The sequence below is a fragment of the Lepisma saccharinum genome, chromosome 25, assembly GCF_977018435.1.
Source record: "Lepisma saccharinum chromosome 25, izLepSacc3.1, whole genome shotgun sequence".
In the NCBI taxonomy this organism is placed as follows: domain Eukaryota; kingdom Metazoa; phylum Arthropoda; class Insecta; order Zygentoma; family Lepismatidae; genus Lepisma; species Lepisma saccharinum.
This window is the reverse complement of record NC_139253.1, coordinates 51,071,586-51,091,711: the sequence shown is the minus strand read 5'-3', so window position 1 is coordinate 51,091,711 and position 20,126 is coordinate 51,071,586. Positions and strand designations below refer to the sequence as shown.

General features: G+C 37.2%; 1 protein-coding gene across 8 annotated transcripts in view; it reads left to right on the top strand.

The window, feature by feature from the left end:
* ZAP3 (protein) overlaps positions 1 to 20,126 on the top strand; it is a 245,671-nt gene that overhangs the window by 212,636 nt on the left and 12,909 nt on the right. For all 8 annotated transcript variants that reach the window (XR_014440724.1, XM_083111269.1, XM_083111268.1 and 5 more), the window contains 7 exons: positions 2,582 to 2,684; positions 3,673 to 3,897; positions 7,533 to 7,737; positions 9,435 to 9,554; positions 10,386 to 10,562; positions 12,428 to 12,595; positions 16,892 to 17,035. Coding sequence is in view for 7 of the 8 variants with exons in the window: in XM_083111269.1 (XP_082967395.1) it covers positions 2,582 to 2,684; positions 3,673 to 3,897; positions 7,533 to 7,737; positions 9,435 to 9,554; positions 10,386 to 10,562; positions 12,428 to 12,595; positions 16,892 to 17,035 (1,142 nt within the window). In the remaining variant the exon portion in view is untranslated. The remainder of the gene's footprint in view (positions 1 to 2,581; positions 2,685 to 3,672; positions 3,898 to 7,532; positions 7,738 to 9,434; positions 9,555 to 10,385; positions 10,563 to 12,427; positions 12,596 to 16,891; positions 17,036 to 20,126) is intronic.

Below are 20,126 nucleotides of genomic sequence, written 5' to 3'. Positions count from 1 at the left end.
ACCAGAATGAAAATTACAGCCCTGCCTTTATTTTTTTTGTCTGGTACCTAGAGAGGTTGTGTTGTTTCTCCCGAGAGATCTAATCTTACCAGTTAATCTTGTAACAGACAATGCTCCAGTAAACCGGAATAAAATCCAACATTCATTCTGCCCGATTATCTCCCGACTTTTGCTGGCACCAGTCTGACTGGTGTCAAGATTCTTCGAGTTTCGCTTGCAATAAGCGAGAGATTGTTTTCCTTTCCATAGGTCTCAGTGGAAACGGGTTTCTCATTAACTAGAATTGTAAGAATTTCCTGGAAAAGCAACGACTGTGTACAATTGAAACAAAGTAACATTATTTTAAATTCTCTTTTGTGAAAACTTTTTCATGTTCTATTTTCCTTCTCACAACACGCATCCTGTGCATAACAGGTTGTATAACTACCAGGATAAATGGTGTTACCATCTCCTAGGCATCTTTGTGTCCGTTTGAGCTCTCTTTAAGCTGAAAATTGGTGCAAATTCCAATAACGACCCCTTCGAAATAACTACCCTTTTCCCGGGAACTGTGAAAGGTCGTTGAATCGAGAGTTGACTGTATTAGTACGTTTATCCTGGCACTTGCACCTCCCAGACAAAAATTCATGGTTGCGCCTCTGTTTGTAAATAGAAACTCAGCACCTTAAATTACATATTTTAATTATATTACGTATACCGTTTATTTGTATTATAATTTTTGGATGTTGGAATCACATAGACCCTTTATATTATTAAGATATTTGTGTGTGGATGTTGAGAGGCCATAATACGTAAGGTTGAAATAGAGAAAACATCTACTTGAATTCTTGGAAAGTTCTCCTTGAAAACCGGGAATTATACTTAAATTTTATCATGGTCCTAGAGTAGCCACCCTGTGGGAGTGTCACTATTCATCTCGGCGGCCTCGAGAACTATGGATTCCACACTAATATCGCTCGTTTTACATTTCAATCCTTCCCACCCCCATGGGTGCCAGGTGTGTCTTGGAGGTGAATGGCATTGGGAGTGTCACTATTCATCTCAGCGACCCCATGTATGGATTCTACACTAATATGGGTCGTTTTACATGTCACCCCCTTCCCACCCCCACTCCTAGGGGTGCCAATTGTGTTGTGGAGTTGAACGGCATTGGGAGTGTCACTATTCATCTTAGCGACCCCGAAAATTATGAATTCCACACTAATATCGTTCGTTTTCGATTATTTTTACATGTCACCTCCTTCCCACCCCCACCCTTAGGGGTGCCAGGCGTGTCTTATCTTCACAGTATTCCTTTCCAGATTGTAAGTCATATGTGTACCAAGTTTGGTCATCGTGAATGCCACCAATTAGTTTAGAGACTCCGAAAACTATGGATTCGACACTAATGTATGTTATTTTTGACATTTTATTCTTCACCCCCTCTCACCCCCCATCCCGATAGGTGACGAACTTTGAGTTGAACGGCATTGGGAGTGTCACTATTCATCTTAGCGACCCCGAAAACTATGGATTCCACACTAATATTGGTCGTTTTCGATTATTTTTACATGTCACCCCCTTCCCACCCCCAGCCCTAGGGGTGCCAGGGGTGTCTTACCCCCACAGCATTTCTTTTGAGATTGCAAGTGATATGTGTACCAAGTTTGGTTGAAATCGCTCCAGGCATTCGAGAGTTATGCCAAAACAAACACACACACATACATACATACATTTTTATATATAGAGAGAAATATTTGGTCTTTTAAGAATGTGATATACCTATATGAGCTTAAAACAATTCATTATGGTTAAGGTTTCCGTGCCAGATGTACATCTCATTGCCCAATGGGCAGTGAGACAGAGGTAGAACAAAATTATGGTTACAAGATTTTCAAGTGAATGTGCATTTTTTGTTTCTTAATAAAAGTGTCTCACCAACTCCCATGGCAGAGTGGTTAGCACTGTGTGCTATGATGCCAAGGGTCCTGGTTTGAATCCCGGCCTCGGCCTGTGCATGGTTATTCTTTGTGAGTGTTCATTCACCAATTTCATCATATCACCACTCATCCTCATTGTCACAATAGCCAAAAGTGGCGGAAAAGTGATACTAAATAACAATAACACAAGAGAGACCCCCCCCCCTTAGGATTCAGTGTAGAGAAGAGGTGAGTATACAACTTATAACTTATTCTCGGGTTGAGTAGCTGGTTGCAGGTCAAACTTGCCAGCCTGAGTTGTATTGCCTCCAGACGCTCTTGATTTGGATCTCATGACTTCTGGTGGCCCTGCAGTGGAACTGTTCCTCTCCGCAGCCCGCCACAGTTGCACTGCAGCCAAGTCAACATAGGCTTCATGTAGACTTCTGGCAGTCTCCTCATATTCTCCTCCCAAGGCAGGCTATTTACTCCTTTTATTGTACTCTTGCGAGTTGGACAATGTGTAACAAAAGTTCCAGGTATGGCTAGTAACAAATTGAATAGTGATAATTAATCTGTTGCTAGCAATAAATTAGTGTCCTTGTTTCTTATGTGCAAATAATATTTGCTTTAAGTTTCTCATAATTAGTTTCTAGTCTTCACCAGCGTGAATTTATTTTCAGATCGTGGAAGGAGAGACAGATGGGACAGAGACCGATGGGAACCAGAAAAACGGGTTGATTCGTCAAGTAGAGATGATCGCAGCAAAAGAGAAGATGATGATAGGTAAGTATAATTTGTTGAACAAATACCATTCACATAAGGGCTGCGAGCATAGTGATAATGATGTCGCCTTGCAATGAAAGGGTCCTGGTTTTGATCCCCACAGGAGGTATATTGCACAATTGTTCGGACCCCACTTTAAACTATAGGTTCAGTCCCAATTAGCCCATCTGAGCATACTATGGACTGAAAAACAATTTTCATTTGTACTGTTTTAACTTCTTATTATTCCTCTTTATTTGTCATCTTACAACCAGGAAATGTATTAATTCTGTGTACAATTTCAAGTGGTCATATTTGAGGTAAAGACTAGTGAATTTTGGGTTCAAATTCAATATATAAAGTGATATCAGAGAGACTGGACTGAGACATACACACTCTCACAGGCAGATGGCATGCACTAGTTGTCCCATGTCTAGAGGATCCCAGAGAATAGCATACACAGAACTACATAGTGAAATATGGTGTGAAACCAGAGTTTGGCTTAGTAGCTTACTGGTATACCATTGGCATACATTGCCAAAAATCCAGGTTTAATGCTTGGTCGAGCTTCAAATTTTCATTAACTTTTCAGTTTTGCCTTGTATATTATAATTATTGAATTAATTGAAGAACATCTCCAATCTATTATAGTAGTGCTGTCATCTTGCAATCAAAGGATCCTGGATTCTATCTCTGGTGAAGGTACTATTTTAATTTGCAAGTCCAGTCTTAATTAGCCTTTTTGTACACAAAGTGAACTTAAAACAAACATTGACTAATTTTCAAAAATACAGAAAATTGACCTCATTTTCTAATTCAGTTCACAGTATTGAAGAATACATGCCAATACATGAACGTTCTCCTTGGTTCCAAATTAAGGTTTTCTTTTTAATTCGGTCATACATTTGATTTTGTCATATTTGCATGTCAATTTTTACACATTTTGTAAGAAAATGTGACACTGTAAAGCATTACAACTGGGTATGAGTAATGGTATTTCTGTTTACAGGTACAAGAAAGGTGAAGATCGTCGAGCATCCCGACATGACAGCTATGAACGAGAAAAAGATAGAGGTCGAGATCGTAGAGATAGAGAAAGACAGAGGGATAGAGATCGTGACAGAGATAGAGACCGTGATAGGGACAAAGATAAAGACAGGGATAGAGACAGAGAAAGGGATAGAGAAAAGGAGAAAGAGGCAGACAGAGACCATGGAAGAAACCATGATGAGAGGTATGTATTGAATTATCTCCCTATGATAGGGAAAGATATTCTTTTTTCAGGGGTTTGGCCAATATCACTTTCAAGAGATACAAATACTGTACTGACACTTTTATATTGTAAGAATTCAATGTTGTTGATAGTATTTACAAATGTTAATATATTTTTCATTGGAACTATATCATATCAGTCTACCATAATTTTATTTTTGCACGTTCATAAGTTCATATATGAGATAATTAAAATATTTTAATAGATGTAATTTAATCACAAAATAATTTTTCCACACAATACTGGTTCAAATTTAATGAAAACTATGTGATTTTCATAATTTCCAGGATATATAAACTCCATGAAAGTGCCATGCAGAATTTTCAGACCACACAAGTTACCTGGAGTCCAGAAAATCTTCACCATATACAGGGTGCATCATGGGAAATGGACGGTTTTCAAATATGGATTTTGAAGCATTGAGAGGGGGTAGAGAAGGAAGTAGGGTGGCATTGAACTCACTTGGCCATGCCATTTTCAGCATGGTTCGGCTTGGCTCGGCATGGGGTGACAGCAGTACATGCAATGTCAGCTGCACTCTTCATGTTTGCGAAAATGGTGAGCATGTTCCTGGCGAAGGCTGAACTTCTGCATGATCCCAATCCCAAATCCTTGTGTAAGATTCGCCGTACTGTGCTTTTGCTCAGTCTCAATTCAACAGAATGTTGCCGAGCAGTGTTACTAAGAACTTCGTGTTATTGTTTCTGATGATTTAAACATAAAGATACATAACAAGCAGCCTTATTTTTCCTGACGAAATTCTCTCTTGTTCAATGTTAACAAATGGATGCAACAAGTGAGCGTTGCAAGCAAGCTATTTTGGCTTTAGCTGACGTCAGACACACTCTCTCTATTCTTTCTATATTCTAAGCATGTACTGCTGCCACACCGAGCTGATCTGAACTGTGCCGAAAATGGCATGGCTGAGCACGTTCAATGCCACCCTACTTTCAACTCTATCCCCTCTCCCTGCGTCGAGATTCCTATTTGAAAACCGTCCGTTTCCCGTGATGCACCCTGTACCACTGTTATCAGTCCATTATAATACATCACTGGTGACTTACTACTGTACTCTGAAATTTTACAAAATATTGTTATGTGACTTGAAGCTAATATCCAGTTACAAATAATCCTGAATCTTGAATATAATTGTTAAAATCAACACAAAACATACTGTCACTCTGTCCCCCATTTCCCTGCTTTCTATCCGGCCCTGGATTACTTCTTTTCTTTAATCTTTTCTAATCTCTCTCCCTGGGTGTCTATCGAACAGATTACAGTAACACTGAAATTACAAAAAAAGGGGGGTATACATAAAATTTATATTTCTGTCCCTAGGTTCGTTGCATATGTACAGAGAGTGAATAAACAGCTGGTAAAAAACAGTAGTAGGAGTTAATTAGTCAAATCAGAACATTATCTTGGAGGATTACATATGGTTTATTGTATACTGCTTCTATTTACATTATTTACAAGTTGCTTGCTTGCACAGGTGCATTACTCCGAGTCAAACAACAAAATGCGCACCTATTGCTTACACCATTGGCACTTCCTTTACCGCAGAGTTATCAAACCTGTCTCTACGGACCTACCCTCGACTTATCGATATTCCGATCATTTCAATACGTTTCCCTACACCTTTTCCTTCTTTTATTTTAACTTTTGGACATTATTATTCAATTCGGGAATATCTAAGTATGCAAAGCTCTTCTAAAGGGGACTTGGGGAGAGCAAACAGAGATTGGCTTACACCAAATGCTACATTTTTTTTATCATCTGTGAACTAAACTAGAGAAAAGGTTCCTCATCGTATAACTGTTTTTTTTTTTTTTTTTTGTAAAGTCCTATTAGACCTTTTTGTAGTCGGGGTGGGAGTCCATGGACGTTCACCCACCCCGTAGCACTGGAAATTTTCACAGCGGTCTTTTGGAAGACAGCTCCTCCAACTGGGAAGCTAAGAACAGCGGAATCTAATATCCAGTAATGCACAATACATAAACATCCAATCACAAAGATAAAAATACACATATGAAAACATATTAATTAACACTTTACCTTGTTGCTGGCCAGCAATTAATTAATACAATACCACAAAAACCAGTAATGATCAGTCCAATCATTACAACACAAAAAGCACGATTGCATCGACCTACATAAGACCTTTGAAGACAGATTTGCAGACCACATAGGGTACATACGCAGGAAAGAAAGTTCATCTGGGTTGGCCAAACGATCATTGAGACCAACCACCAATTACCACAGGATTGTGTTTCCTTTTTTGGCACAGGCTAAAGGAAAAACATAACAGGATGTTTAGGAAGGGGTGCACATAATCAAGAACGCAAATAATCTCAACGACGATTTATGTGGAAATCTTTATTTATCATGGTACAACATACAACACTGTCAAACTTAAAAACTCTATTATAACACCATTAAGCCTTGTTTCCATGATATGAAAAACTCAATATGCTGACCAAGGCAGTAATTTATTTTATTATAAAACATAAACTAAATGTAACGTTTCAACCTTCTAGCAAGGTCTTCTTCAGACGCTGCACCAAGTACAAATGTAACAAGATACAAAAACAGGACAATATATATACACAAACATTACTCCCCTCCAGACTATTAGAAAGTTGTTCTGGAACATTCTAGCAGGTGGCTTTCCCTTGTCAACTGTACTTTCACCTAAAAGGCTAAACATATTTTCCTCCATCTAGAATGTGGTTGGACTCTTTATCTCACGCTCTTTTTCCTTCATTCTTCTTCCTTCTTCTCTCCTCTTTCTCTCTTGTCCTTTCCACTCTTTCTAACACCTTCCTTTCTTTGTTTATCTTCAGCCCCCCATTCCAGTTCATTGTGTCTTCTTCACCTTTCACTCTATTTCCTTGGCCTCCTTCCATTTTCTCACTAGTATTCTCTTCTCCCTTCCTATCTTCTTAGCCTCATCCCACTTTGTCATGTCCTGTTTCTCTCCTGTATTTAAATATCGCATTTCTCTCTCTCTTAAGTCGTACATCATCCCTATGTTGTTTCAACCTGTCTTTCAGCCTCCTTTTCGTTTCTCCTATGTACACACTCTGGCATTCTTTACATTTCACTTCGTAGATAATCCCTTCCTCTTCTCTGTTTTCCTTTTTCTTGTTTGCATTCTTCGCTATTCTTAAGATGCTTCTCCCTCCCTTCCTGTAAAAACCCTTCTTCCTCAGCCATCAATCTCAACAAACAAGAACTTAACAACACTGCGAGACCACAACGATATCTTCTGGAAGACACAGGAAGTATGCCCAGCGGAACTTCAACCACATCCACTTCATCGTCATTCGACCAGCCCTGATGATGATTCCGAGATGGAATCGAAAGCTTGGAAAAACTTTTAAAGTGTTTTATTGTGCTGTTTGTGTCTTTTGTGTTGATTTTAACAAGTATGTTGCCAGCACGTGATGCATGCACAGGCTAAATGTTAGCACTATGTATCATTGTTTCATAACCTCAAAATAGATTTTGCTGATACATTTACTATTTAATATTTAAAATACTTGTGTGAGAGAGTGAGGAGGAGGATGGTAGATTCACATAAATTTTATTTCCAGTACAAAAGATGGTTCGGCTGGAGGTGCGATTGCAGCTCCACCTCCTCCCCCTTTTCCTTCGCTGCAGAGGGAGGCAAAAATAGAAACTGTTCTAATTGAGGATTTGTTGTCTCCACCTGGTCGTGAATCGAGACCAGGTCGTCTTGTTATTATTTTGAGAGGTCCACCAGGATCTGGAAAAACATTTGTGGCCAAACTTATTAAGGTAACATCATGTTTATCTTTTTTATAATTATGGCTAATAGAAATGCATAAAATATGTTTTGTGGTGTGGCAGTGCAGATCTTCCATCAGGAGTGTCTAACCAAGTTATAATTCTATTGTGTCTTAAGGATTTTTTGTGATTTTTATTTCTTCAAATAAATCAATAAAAAAGTATGATAAAAGTATTAGTTTGACTTTTTGAGTTCTTGCCGCAGGAAGATTTGAAATGTAAAAAAAGTTAAATGAAATAAAAATATTGTTATTCATCATACAGAGTAGTTATCAATATTTTTTCAGTGTCCATTTTATATGTGATAATATTTACATTGCTAGTTCGTATAAAATTTTATTTATAGTGCAAATGAAACCAATGTACATTCAAGATATAGCATTTTAGACAGACCACATGGTGCATTCTTTGTAAGTAGTGAAACTACATTATATATGCACACAAGAAACACGTTGATGTAGTTCATCTGAAACTATTTTTAGTAAACTTTAAAAATATACAAAACATTTTTCTGTCAGGAAATCAATATTTATTGCATTACAGTAGTATTTGCTTCTTTTTTTAGAGGCAGGGTGAACCCCAGAGCTTAGGGATGTGCCGAAGCTGATTACAGATGTATAAAAATCGACAGAAATTGACATATCGGTATCGGTAAAAATCCGATATTTATACCTGTACAGATAATACTAGAGTTTTACCTTCTAAAAAGTTTTATATTTTAGTTTTGTAAGATTTATTGAAAATTAGGTTATGATTCTTCATCATTGTAGAGTTTTTGTAATAAAATTCTTGCAAACTCTCATTGAGAGGATCAACCTACCTCAAAATTAGAAATAAAACAGTACATTGCTGAACCAACTATTCCTCGTGACCAGGATCCGCTGTTGTATTGGAAATTCAAAAATGAGTATCCAAACCTGAAGGAAGTTGTGAGAAAATACTTGGGCATACCTGCTGCATCAGTATTCAGTGAACGAGTATTCAGTGTTGCTGGACAGATTTGCGATAAGATATGTAAAGTAGTAGGTTACTTCCAGAAGTGCTTCTAAAACCCATGTTTCTGAAGTTGAATCTAACAGCATTAAATTTACAACATTAAGAACAGGAATTCATTTTGCATTTCAAAAAACTGCTTGTGTACTAATGTTAAATCTCTTGAGAATCTATGTTCTTGTTAATGGTTCACATAACCACTTTTTGTAGATGCAAATGTACATTCGCATCTCTTGAGAATATATATGTATATACATATGATATGCAATAGAAATGTACATAGCAAATTTATTTTTTTCATGCTGAAAATAACATCCTATTTCTGTTCAATAATCTTATGTATTGGAATCAGTATCAGTTCCAAAAATTATCGGTGAGTACATCGGTATCGGTAAATTTTCAGCTTCGTCACATCCCTACCAGAGCTGATAAGTGCAGGGACAGTTCTTGAGAAATTCCCACATGAAATGGCTGTGTACATTATTTAGTACAGTGTATCAATATTGAGAAGGGCTCAAAAATTATTATATCTTTACGACAGTAACTACACTCTATGATAGTACAAGCTTTAGCACTCGCAGAACATATAGTAATCAGTCTGGTGTTATATTATATATTATTGTCATATTTCTGTATTTTTTAATATGTTCATTTTATTTTATTATTATTATTATTTTTTAATCTTGTCATTTTAGGATAAGGAAGTTGAGAATGGTGGAAGTGCTCCACGTATTCTATCCCTCGATGACTATTTCATGGTGGAGTCTGAGAAGGAAGAGAAAGACCCTGAAACAGGAAGAAAAGTTACAACAAAAGTATGTGATTTACTCTTCTAAGCTGAAAGTGTCATTTAGCATGCACTGTGAAACTTAACTATTTTGAAACTTGGAAAAAAGTTTGACATAACTTTCAATCAGTTGAAAATAAACCTAAACAACAACAAATATACTGTTGCAAGTAATATGTAAACTTAAATGAATTTCATAGTAACTGTTTGTATAAGGTCAAGAAATATTGTGCTGTTGCCATAACGTAATAAATACAGTGGAATAATAATTTTACATTTTTCAGGGGAAAATGCAAAATCCGGGAAAATTTTATAGCTTTTTCCTGTATTTGGACTGTGACGACTGACTGTATAATGTAGGAAAATGTAACACGGGGAGACGTAAAATCGGGGTTCCACTGTAATTAACAAAGTTTGATTAATAAATATGTGTAAGCGAATTACTATTATCCGCAAGACTTACTTTTAATTATTCTATAAATTAATATGTACATTTATTATACAACCAGATCTTTCATTCCCCAAATATGAAAAAAGTTTGATTAATGTAAAGATAGTAACTTAGTATAGCTACTGTAATGGCCACTTTTATTCTTTCACATAATTCAATTAAATATATTGTAAAGATAGCATACATTCACTTGAAAAGCATATAATAAATGGATTAATTGCAGAATACAATTATGGAAGTAATTTCCCATTCCATATATATATAATTTCTTTATGTATCTATTGATTTCAGAGGTTGGGAAATATTACTAATAGTGTATGTTTAACTACCATCATGGACTGGATTCCCAGCAACTGAAACAACATAAAAATAAATTTGAGATAAGACAGATTTTGTTCTTCTTTGTAGGAAATGGTCTTTGAGTATGAAGCCAGCATGGAAAAACATTATCGTAATAGTCTTGTAAAAGCCTTTAAAAAAACTATAGACGATCGCTTCTTTCCTTTTGTTCTTGTGGACTGTGTAAATGACAAAGTAAAATACTTTGAAGAAATGTGGAGCTATGCCAAGCAGAAAGGATTCCAGGTAAGTACAAGTATATCTGCATAATATAATATATAAAAATCTAATATATAAAAATGGATGTGTGTGTGTGTGTGGGTGGGTGGGTGGGTGTGTGTGTATGTATGTTTGTTCCGACATAACTCTCGAACGCCTGGAGCGATTTCAACCAAACTTAGTACACAAATCACTTGCAACCTGGAAAGAAATAATGTGGGGGTAAGATACCCCTGGCACACCTTGGGTGGGGGTGGGAAGGAGGTGGCATGTATTATTGTTGGATCCATAGTTTTCGGGGTCGCTAAAAATCAATAGTGACACTCCCAATGCTGTTCAATTCCAAGTTCATCACCTATTGGGATGTAGGTTAAAGGGGGTGAAAAATAAAATTTAAAAAAATTGAATGTCGAAAATGACCTACATTAGTGTTGAATCCATACTTTTCGGAGCTGCTAAGCTAATTGGTGACATTCACGATGACATTTACCTGTGAATAAAATTAGTTACATTGGCACCCGTAGGGTTGGGGGTTCGATGGGGGTGAAATGTAAAACGACCAATATTAGTGTGGAATCCAGAGTTTTTGGGGTTGCTAAGATGAATAGTGACACTCCCAATACCATTCAACCCAAAGTTCATTTTACACTATAGTTAGAATTCATTATTTTCCTGTCTAATAGAAGATTGGGATACATAAATACCCGGGCAGTGGCAGGCAATCAGCTAGTTGTAAATAAAAATATATGGTTTAGTATATTTTAGAAGTATGTATTGGTTGCAACCATATGTCTTTATGGCAAGAAGCCAATAAAATGTTTAAGAATTTCTTTTCATATTTTAAAAGATTCCATTGCAACAGTATGATGTAAATCAGCTATTTTTTTTTATTAAAATGTTCATAGATTTATGTATGTAATTGTCAGATTATCAAAATAGGTGTTAAGTATTAGTGACCACTGTAATCACTCATTGACACAAAGGATCTTGAATGTGATAAATTTTGCATAATTTTCAGGGTATTTGCACTCCATGAAAGGGTCAGCAGTTTGCTGGGCCTTCAAGATATTAGCTGAAGTCCGTGATTAAATTTCAAATAATGCTTTTCTGTGCAACCGATATTAGCCAATACAGATATATTTGTAATAGCCATAAAATTGAAGGAAGTAGATTCGAAGGAATATTAACACTATAAATACATGACTTAACACTTTGAAACTATGTAATATATAATAAAGATGTTTTCTCGGGATATCAGCCAGGTGATTTCGAGATAGCCTTCTGACCTTTCGAGATCTAACATCACCCTCATCTTCAGGGATAGAAATATGTTCTTTCCCTAAAGATGATAGCGACTTTAGCTCTTGAAAGCTCTGAAGCCTATCTGGAGATCACCTGGTTGATAATCTCAAGTAAACCTCTTTATCGTCCGCTGCCAGGAAAGCTTCAAGAATTATGCAATATATAGTAAGGCAGACTTCACAATGCCAAATCAGGTGGAAGCTTTTCCACAATAATTGCACAATAAAGTGCAACTATCTCCATTGGAAACCTATGGCTAGAATATCCGATTAGAGATTTATAAATGGTATTGCAGTTTCCAATCAACTTCAAAGGTGAGCTAATGAGAAAATGTTGCTATTGGAACAATTATTGTCAATTTTAGTTGCAAACAAATACTGATATTTATATTTGGTCTTGGTATGTGTGTTTTTGTTTTCATGATCAAAATAACTCAACATCTTGAAATTTGTTCAGTATGTTTTCAGTTAAAAGTTTGTAATTCCTTTGAAAGAATGTCTGTATTTTAGTCTCTGCTCTCTCCGAGGGAATATATAAAAATTCTGTAATGGACCTCTAGGGTAAATGTAATTATATTCATAAAATTGCAGGTGTACACAGCAGAAATGGACATGGACACTGCAGTTTGCACAAAACGCAACATTCATAATAGGACAGAGAAGGAAGTTGAAGCTATTGTAAAGAACTGGGAAGAAACACCTCGTCATTATCTGCGAGTTGATATCCGTTCTCTGTTACAGTCTGCTGCTATAATGGAGGTGAGTAAAATACATCTTTAGCAAGAAGAGGTATTCCCCATTAGTAATATGCATAGATCTACAGTTCAACTTAAATTCTTGTCAGTAGGGACATGCATATTTTGTTTTTGATGAAAACACGAAATGTGAAATAACACATTGTAGTGTTAATTTTTCGTGTTTTTGAATGGTGTGAGGTGCATTTTGCTGCCATGTTTTCTCACAAAATGAACTGCAAAATGCAAAATAAGCTGTTAAATACGAAGTTTTGAGTATATTTACTGACGGGACACCTTCTGAGTTCTGAATTGTCCTGTGAGTTATGCAAATCATGGAAAATTTATTAGTTCTGCTGTAAATGTTTGAGAAGCAAAAGTGGACTCCTTTACACTGGAATAAACTTAATACTCTGATACCTATATCAATATGCTATTAAAAGTGAAATGTTAATTTTGTGTAATAAGTGTAGTTTTAATTAGGGTTTTATTCACAATTTTAACGCTAATATATAGAGGCATGCATATTTTGTTTTTGACGAAAACACGAAATGTGAAATAACACATTCTAATATTAATTTTTCATGTTTCTGAAAGGTGTGAGGTGCATTTTGCTACCCTGTTTTGTCACGAAATGATGCGAAATGAACTGCAAAATGTGAAATAGACTCTTAAACACGAAATTTACCATTAAATTAGGCACACACAGGAGATGTACTTTGTAGATTTTCAGCGAAAAATGCAGGCTCGACCAGGACTCGAACCCGGGTCTCTGGCAATCCGTGCCACTGAGTTACCGAGCTGGCCTGGCTTCCCCTGCATTTTCGCTGACGCTGTTTTACCTGTGTGAAATCATCTCTCCTGTGTGTGCCTAATTTAATGGATTGACATCTCTATGCTGGGAGGAACCAGGTAACGTCGACGTCTATAGTGTTTCAAAGGCAACAGATCCCGTTGCAGTAGCACTTGCAGAGACGATTTCACACAGGTAAAACAGCACCAGCGAAAATGCAGGGGAAGCCAGGCTGCCTCGGTAGCTCAGTGGTAGAGCAATGGCATAGATTGCCAGAGACCCGGGTTCAAGTCCTGGTCGAGCCGGCATTTTATCGCTGAAAATCTATGAAATTTACCGTTTATATACCGACGCAACACTTTCTGAAGTCTGAAGTATCCTACGAGTTATGCAATTCACGGAAAATTGATTAATTCTGCTGTACATATTTGAGAAGCAAAAATGGACTCCTTTATACAGGAATAAACTTAATACAGTCAACTCTCGATTCTACGACCCCGGGTATAACGACCCCCTCGAAGTAACGACCCTTTTCCCGGGAACCGTGAAAAATTTAGAAAAAAGTTGAAAATTTTGGAAAAAAAGTTGAAAAATTGAAGGAAATCGGCCGAAAAATGCGTTTTTTCCCCCAATCATTCCCTTCACGAGCGCTCTACTGCTCACAATTGGGTCTGAACTAAAAATAGATACCACCACACCATGCTTGAGTGATATCCAATAGCACTTGACCTCTGCCCCCCCCCCCCCTCCCTCAAGCGCACCAATGTTACCCCGCACCGGACGGCCGCTACCCAACGTGCCAGGCTTGTTTTGCCATGCTTTCTCTTGGATACGCGAGAAGAGAAGATCGAATGTGCTTGGATGTTATTTTAAATCGACCTTGACTTGTTTCCTTGTCCTAAGAGCTGCTGAAAACTCGCAGGTGAGGAGGGGGGGAGCAGCCCGAAATGACTGCTGGACTTGCAGTCTTTGCCAATGTGTATGGCAGGTCAAGCTCTTTCATCGATAAATACACCACCTTGAGAGATAAGATCGCAGGAATGTTCGAAAATACAGATGCGTGGCGCCTGGAAGTCTGGCCCATCTGTCCAGCTCTGACTTAGAGTTCAGCAGGTTCCCGTGAGTATTCAACTCTCGGCCTTGTAGCCGACAACTTCCGGTAACCGCTTTCATTCAAAACGTGTTCTTTGTTCCCTGCAACACTTCATAAAAAAGCGAAACTGTTAGAGATAATCAAAGCCACATAGGTGAACTAAAGATCGTCAACCCGCTTAATGCGTTGTCATCCAGGTTTCCACAAAAGTTTACTTCGATATTACGTGCATCATAACTCCCGTTTCCCCACTTCATACGTTTTCCTAATTGTGTCGTAATATCTGCTATCTGCCAAAAAAAGAGTTCCGTTGGCTGACTGACTTCTCCCCTTTTTCCTGTCAGCAAAGGGGGGAGGGGCGATTTTCTTGCTCGTGTGGGCACACGGGCTGATTACAGGCGAGGGTGGAAGTGGACCCACCCCTCTTCCTTTAACGTCTAAAATGGGGCAACCAGTTCTGGATATATTCTTGAAAACGAACAAAAACAGAATAAAAAAATTAACCCTCCCCCCCTTTTCCCAGCTTATTTTCCACCACTGGTGTGCACGGCAATGTTGATAATTGCAGAATTCAGGTCTTTTTTTATGCTGTTGTCTGCATAGGAAATATTACCCGTATTATTGTCTGTTGCATGGTAAAACGTAAAGCAAGAGACATTTCTTTCTTCTTTACACTACTGTTAAAAGTTCAGTCTTCGACAGTTGCGTTATCTTTAAAATGCTGGGACTTTTCTCTTCCGCCACCTGTTGCTCGAACTTCCAGCCGATCCGCTTTTCTTCAGAACCATTCATGTGAAGAAAAAAAAAGTGCTCAATGTAGGAATGGTCGCTGAGATCGATTAGAAAGACATTATTCAAGGTGAAAACTTTTGGAGGAGTGGGTGTTTGACATCGGGAATACTCCTAAATCCAACATTAAATCATCGATTAACGTGAGAGTAAATAACGATCTACCATTTTGACATGTAAAAGTGCGCAGTTTCATGAAGCTTGTTTTCAGTTCATTTTATGCTGATGGGCTAATCGGGACTAAATATACAGTTTAAAGTGAAATTCAATTCCAAACCTAAATGGCTTTCGACTGGGACGCTGTTTAATGACGTGTCCTAGAATACGCATTGGGTGAAGACAAATCGCAAGTTGCGCGTTTCCTTTTTCACACTGGATTACAATGCAAGTCAAAGAAGGAGTTTGGACTGCTCCCTTGAATGGGGAAGGGGGGAGGGTGAATGGAGTTGGTTGAAGCAAAGAAAACGTGTTTTTTTTTTTTGCGATGTATTTTACACAGCTGAACCAGAAAGAAAATTACAGCCCCGCCTTTTTTTTTTGTCTGGTGCCTAGAAAGGTTGTGTTGTTTCTCCCGAGAGATCTAATCTTACCAGTTAATCTTGTAACAGACAATGCTCCACTAGACACGTATAAAATCCAACATTCATTGTGCCCGATTATCTCCCGACTTTTGCTGGCGCCAGTGTAACTGGTGTCAAGATTCTTCGAGTTTCGCTTGCAATAAGCGAGAGATTGTTTTCCTTTCCATAGGTCTCGGTGCAAACGGCTTTCTCATGAACTATAATTGTAAGAATTTCCTGGAAAAGCAACGACTGTGCACAATTGAAAGTAAGTAACATTATTTTTTGTGAAAACGTTTTCATGTTCTATTTTCCTTCTCACAACACGCGTCCTGTACATAACAGGTTGTATAACTACCAGGATAAATGGTGTTACCATCTCCTATGCATCTTTGTGTCCGTTTGAGCTCCGTTTAAGCAGAAAATTGGGGCAAATTCCAATAACGACCCCTTCGAAATAACGACCCTTTTCCCGGGAACTGTCAAAGGTCGTTGAATCGAGAGTTGACTGTATTCTGGTAATGATTAATGTGCTATTAGAAGGGATATGTTTATTTTGTGTAATAGTGCAGTTTTTAAATCAAATTTGGGATTATATTAACATTTTATTTACCGCTTTTGAACCCGAAATCTACTCTGTTTTTGTACCGAAATTTTGTTTTTTGTTTACCAAAAATATATGCCTCTACTAATATACTATTTTATATATCACTTTTGATCCCGAGAAATATGACCAGTTTTTGTACCGATATCTTGATCTTTTACTTACCATAAATATGTGGCTCTATGAACCAGTTAATCAATTACAAGGCTACTTGTCAAAATTGCTGCAATAGATGGCATCACATCAGTAGCCCTTATTGGCATGCTAATTCCAAAGTTGATGAGCTACAATACAAGGCTTGTTCATGTCATGTTGAACTGTCGTTTGTGTGTATTAGTACTAGCACCATATTTGATAATGATGAAAATTAGGAACATTCAATACAATATTTCACTAACAATAATAGAGTACAGTTATAGATAGGTATATTAGTTTTGTCATACTTGTAAAATCTTCAAAATGATTGAAATTTTTCTGTGAAGGTTGAAATGGAAGATACAGTTGAGGACAAAGAGGAAAAGAAGGTTGAGGAAATAACACTGGATGATGATGATGTCCAGGAAGTAGTAGAAGAAAATGGAGGTACAAAAGATGACAAAGAAGAAGATGAAGAAGAGGCAGAGGAGGTAAGAGAGAGCACCGAGAATGAAAAACAAAGTGAAAAATCCTGAAGGCACCATTGGCCAATTAATACTTGGGTGTCTCCACAGTTCATTACTTTCATGCAAGTGCATTAACAGTTTTTTTGTTGCAGCTTTTTTTCCCAAAGGAGGGGGAAAAGAAACAAATGTGCAACCCTGAAGTGAAGTGCAAACTCATTATTGTGTATGTGTTTGTCACCAGTTTTTTTCTATACATTCCTACTTACATTTTATAAATGTACAAGTTGCAGATATTACACATGTTGTGATGGGTGAATACTTTTTGAAATATGGGTGACGGGGATTTCTTATCATGTGCATTCCATATACACTGTTAATACACCGTGCACATATTCATACTACACATGCACACACATGCGCCAGTGGGCTTGAAGCTAAAATGAAATATGTGTTTGACGTGAACAATATGCTAAACAAATTTAATGTTTAAATTCCCTATAACCATGTGTTGAAAGTAATTTCGAAAGGAGAAAATGAGATGTTAGATCCAGCAATACGCTAAATTAAAAATAAGTATATTTGTTTAGCAAATTACAGTTGATGTTTTTGCAACATAATATTTGGGACAAGCAGTGCATCATTTCATAGATGTTTTTTTGAAATTGCACTTATTGTGTTTATCTCCAGTATGAATAACATGAGTTCATGTGTATTATTGTACAGTGTATTTCACAATAAATTAACATCTTTCATGTTGATAAAAAATTCAAAAAATGGGATTTCAGTTTTTCAGATATACCTTACTTCAGGGCCGCCGTTAGCAAATGCGAGACCCTGTGCAAACTACACTTGTGAGGCCCTAATATTATGTAAATTCAAAAATATGAAAAATATGCACACCTTCAATTACTCGTAAAATTCTGCACTACAACCAAAGTCACTATTAATTACTCTTCTCCCACCTAACGCACTTTCCGATTGCGTAATGTTAACGTCATTTCCTTGTAATGTAATCGAGTAATGGTTCGAATCCCATTTTTAAATTTGTAGGTACAGTCTCAATTAGCCTATCTGTGCATAAAATGAACTTAAAATTGAACTCAAACTCCAACCCCCTCCCTTCAACACAAATACTTCCCGTAAACCACCAACGAAACTTGGCAGCATGTAGAGGACATCACGACAAACAGTTTTGTTAACTTTTTGATAGTTCAGGTCTAGTTTCGGTGCTACCACCCTCGAAGAACACATCTCCACAGCTACCCCCAAGATTTAAAAACATCCATCCCACTAACATTTTCCATTTTGAGCCCAGATCTGGGCACATTGATGTTCTGATAGTATGGACATTTCATGTAGTATGCTATGGTAGAAGGAATTTCCTTCAGAGAACACAAATACAATGAAGAGAAAACAATGTAGATTACTTCTCATATGTAATTTACATTGCTCCTCTTGCGTAACAAAGTTGTCAATCACATCACTGAAATCGAATTTTTACGTCATATTCTATGGCGAGAGAATCCCATTTGGAAATACTTCCAGCAGGGTTGTTAAAGGTCCAGGAATTTTAAATAAATTCAATTCCAGTCCAGGAGAGAAAGTTAGCAAGTGTAAATGGGTTCTGGACCGTAAAGAACCTTCTTATCTGTAAAGTATTTAAATTCGTTCCAGGAATCTTTTGTCCCGATCAATTTAAATACGGTCGAGGAATCTTTTTAGGGTCAATTTAAATACTGTCCAGGAACCTTTTTAGGGTCAATTTAAATACGGTCGTGGAATCTTTTTAGGGTCAATTTAAATACGGTCCAGGAACCTTTTTAGGGTCAATTTAAATACTGTCCAGGAACCTTTTTAGGGTCAATTTAAATACGGTCGTGGAATCTTTTTAGGGTCAATTTAAATACGGTCCAGGAACCTTTTTAGGGTCAATTTAAATACGGTCGAGGAATCTTTTTAGGGTCAATTTAAATACGGTCCATGAACCTTTTTAGGGTCAATTTAAATACGGTCCAGGAACCTTTTTAGGGTCAATTTAAATACGGTCGAGGAATCTTTTTAGGGTCAATTTAAATACGGTCCATGAACCTTTTTAGGGTCAATTTAAATACGGTCGAGGAATCTTTTTAGGGTCAATTTAAATACGGTCGAGGAATCTTTTTAGGGTCAATTTAAATACGGTCCATGAACCTTTTTAGGGTCAATTTAAATACGGTCCAGGAACCTTTTTAGGGTCAATTTAAATACGGTCGAGGAATCTTTTTAGGGTCAATTTAAATACGGTCCAGGAATCTTTTTAGGGTCAATTTAAATATGGTCCATGAACCTTTTTAGGGTCAATTTAAATACGGCCGAGGAATCTTTTTAGGATCAATTTAAATACGGTCCAGGAACCTTTTTAGGGTCAATTTAAATACGGTCGAGGAATCTTTTTAGGGTCAATTTAAATACGGTCCATGAACCTTTTTAGGGTCAATTTAAATACGGTCGAGGAATCTTTTTAGGGTCAATTTAAATACGGTCGAGGAATCTTTTTAGGGTCAATTTAAATACGGTCCATGAACCTTTTTAGGGTCAATTTAAATACTGTCCAGGAACCTTTTTAGGGTCAATTTAAATACGGTCCATGAACCTTTTTAGGGTCAATTTAAATACGGTCGAGGAATCTTTTTAGGGTCAATTTAAATACGGTCCATGAACCTTTTTAGGGTCAATTTAAATACGGTCGAGGAATCTTTTTAGGGTCAATTTAAATACGGTCGAGGAATCTTTTTAGGGTCAATTTAAATACGGTCCATGAACCTTTTTAGGGTCAATTTAAATACGGTCCAGGAACCTTTTTAGGGTCAATTTAAATACGGTCGAGGAATCTTTTTAGGGTCAATTTAAATACGGTCCAGGAATCTTTTTAGGGTCAATTTAAATATGGTCCATGAACCTTTTTAGGGTCAATTTAAATACGGTCGAGGAATCTTTTTAGGGTCAATTTAAATACGGTCCATGAACCTTTTTAGGGTCAATTTAAATACGGTCGAGGAATCTTTTTAGGGTCAATTTAAATACGGTCGAGGAATCTTTTTAGGGTCAATTTAAATACGGTCCATGAACCTTTTTA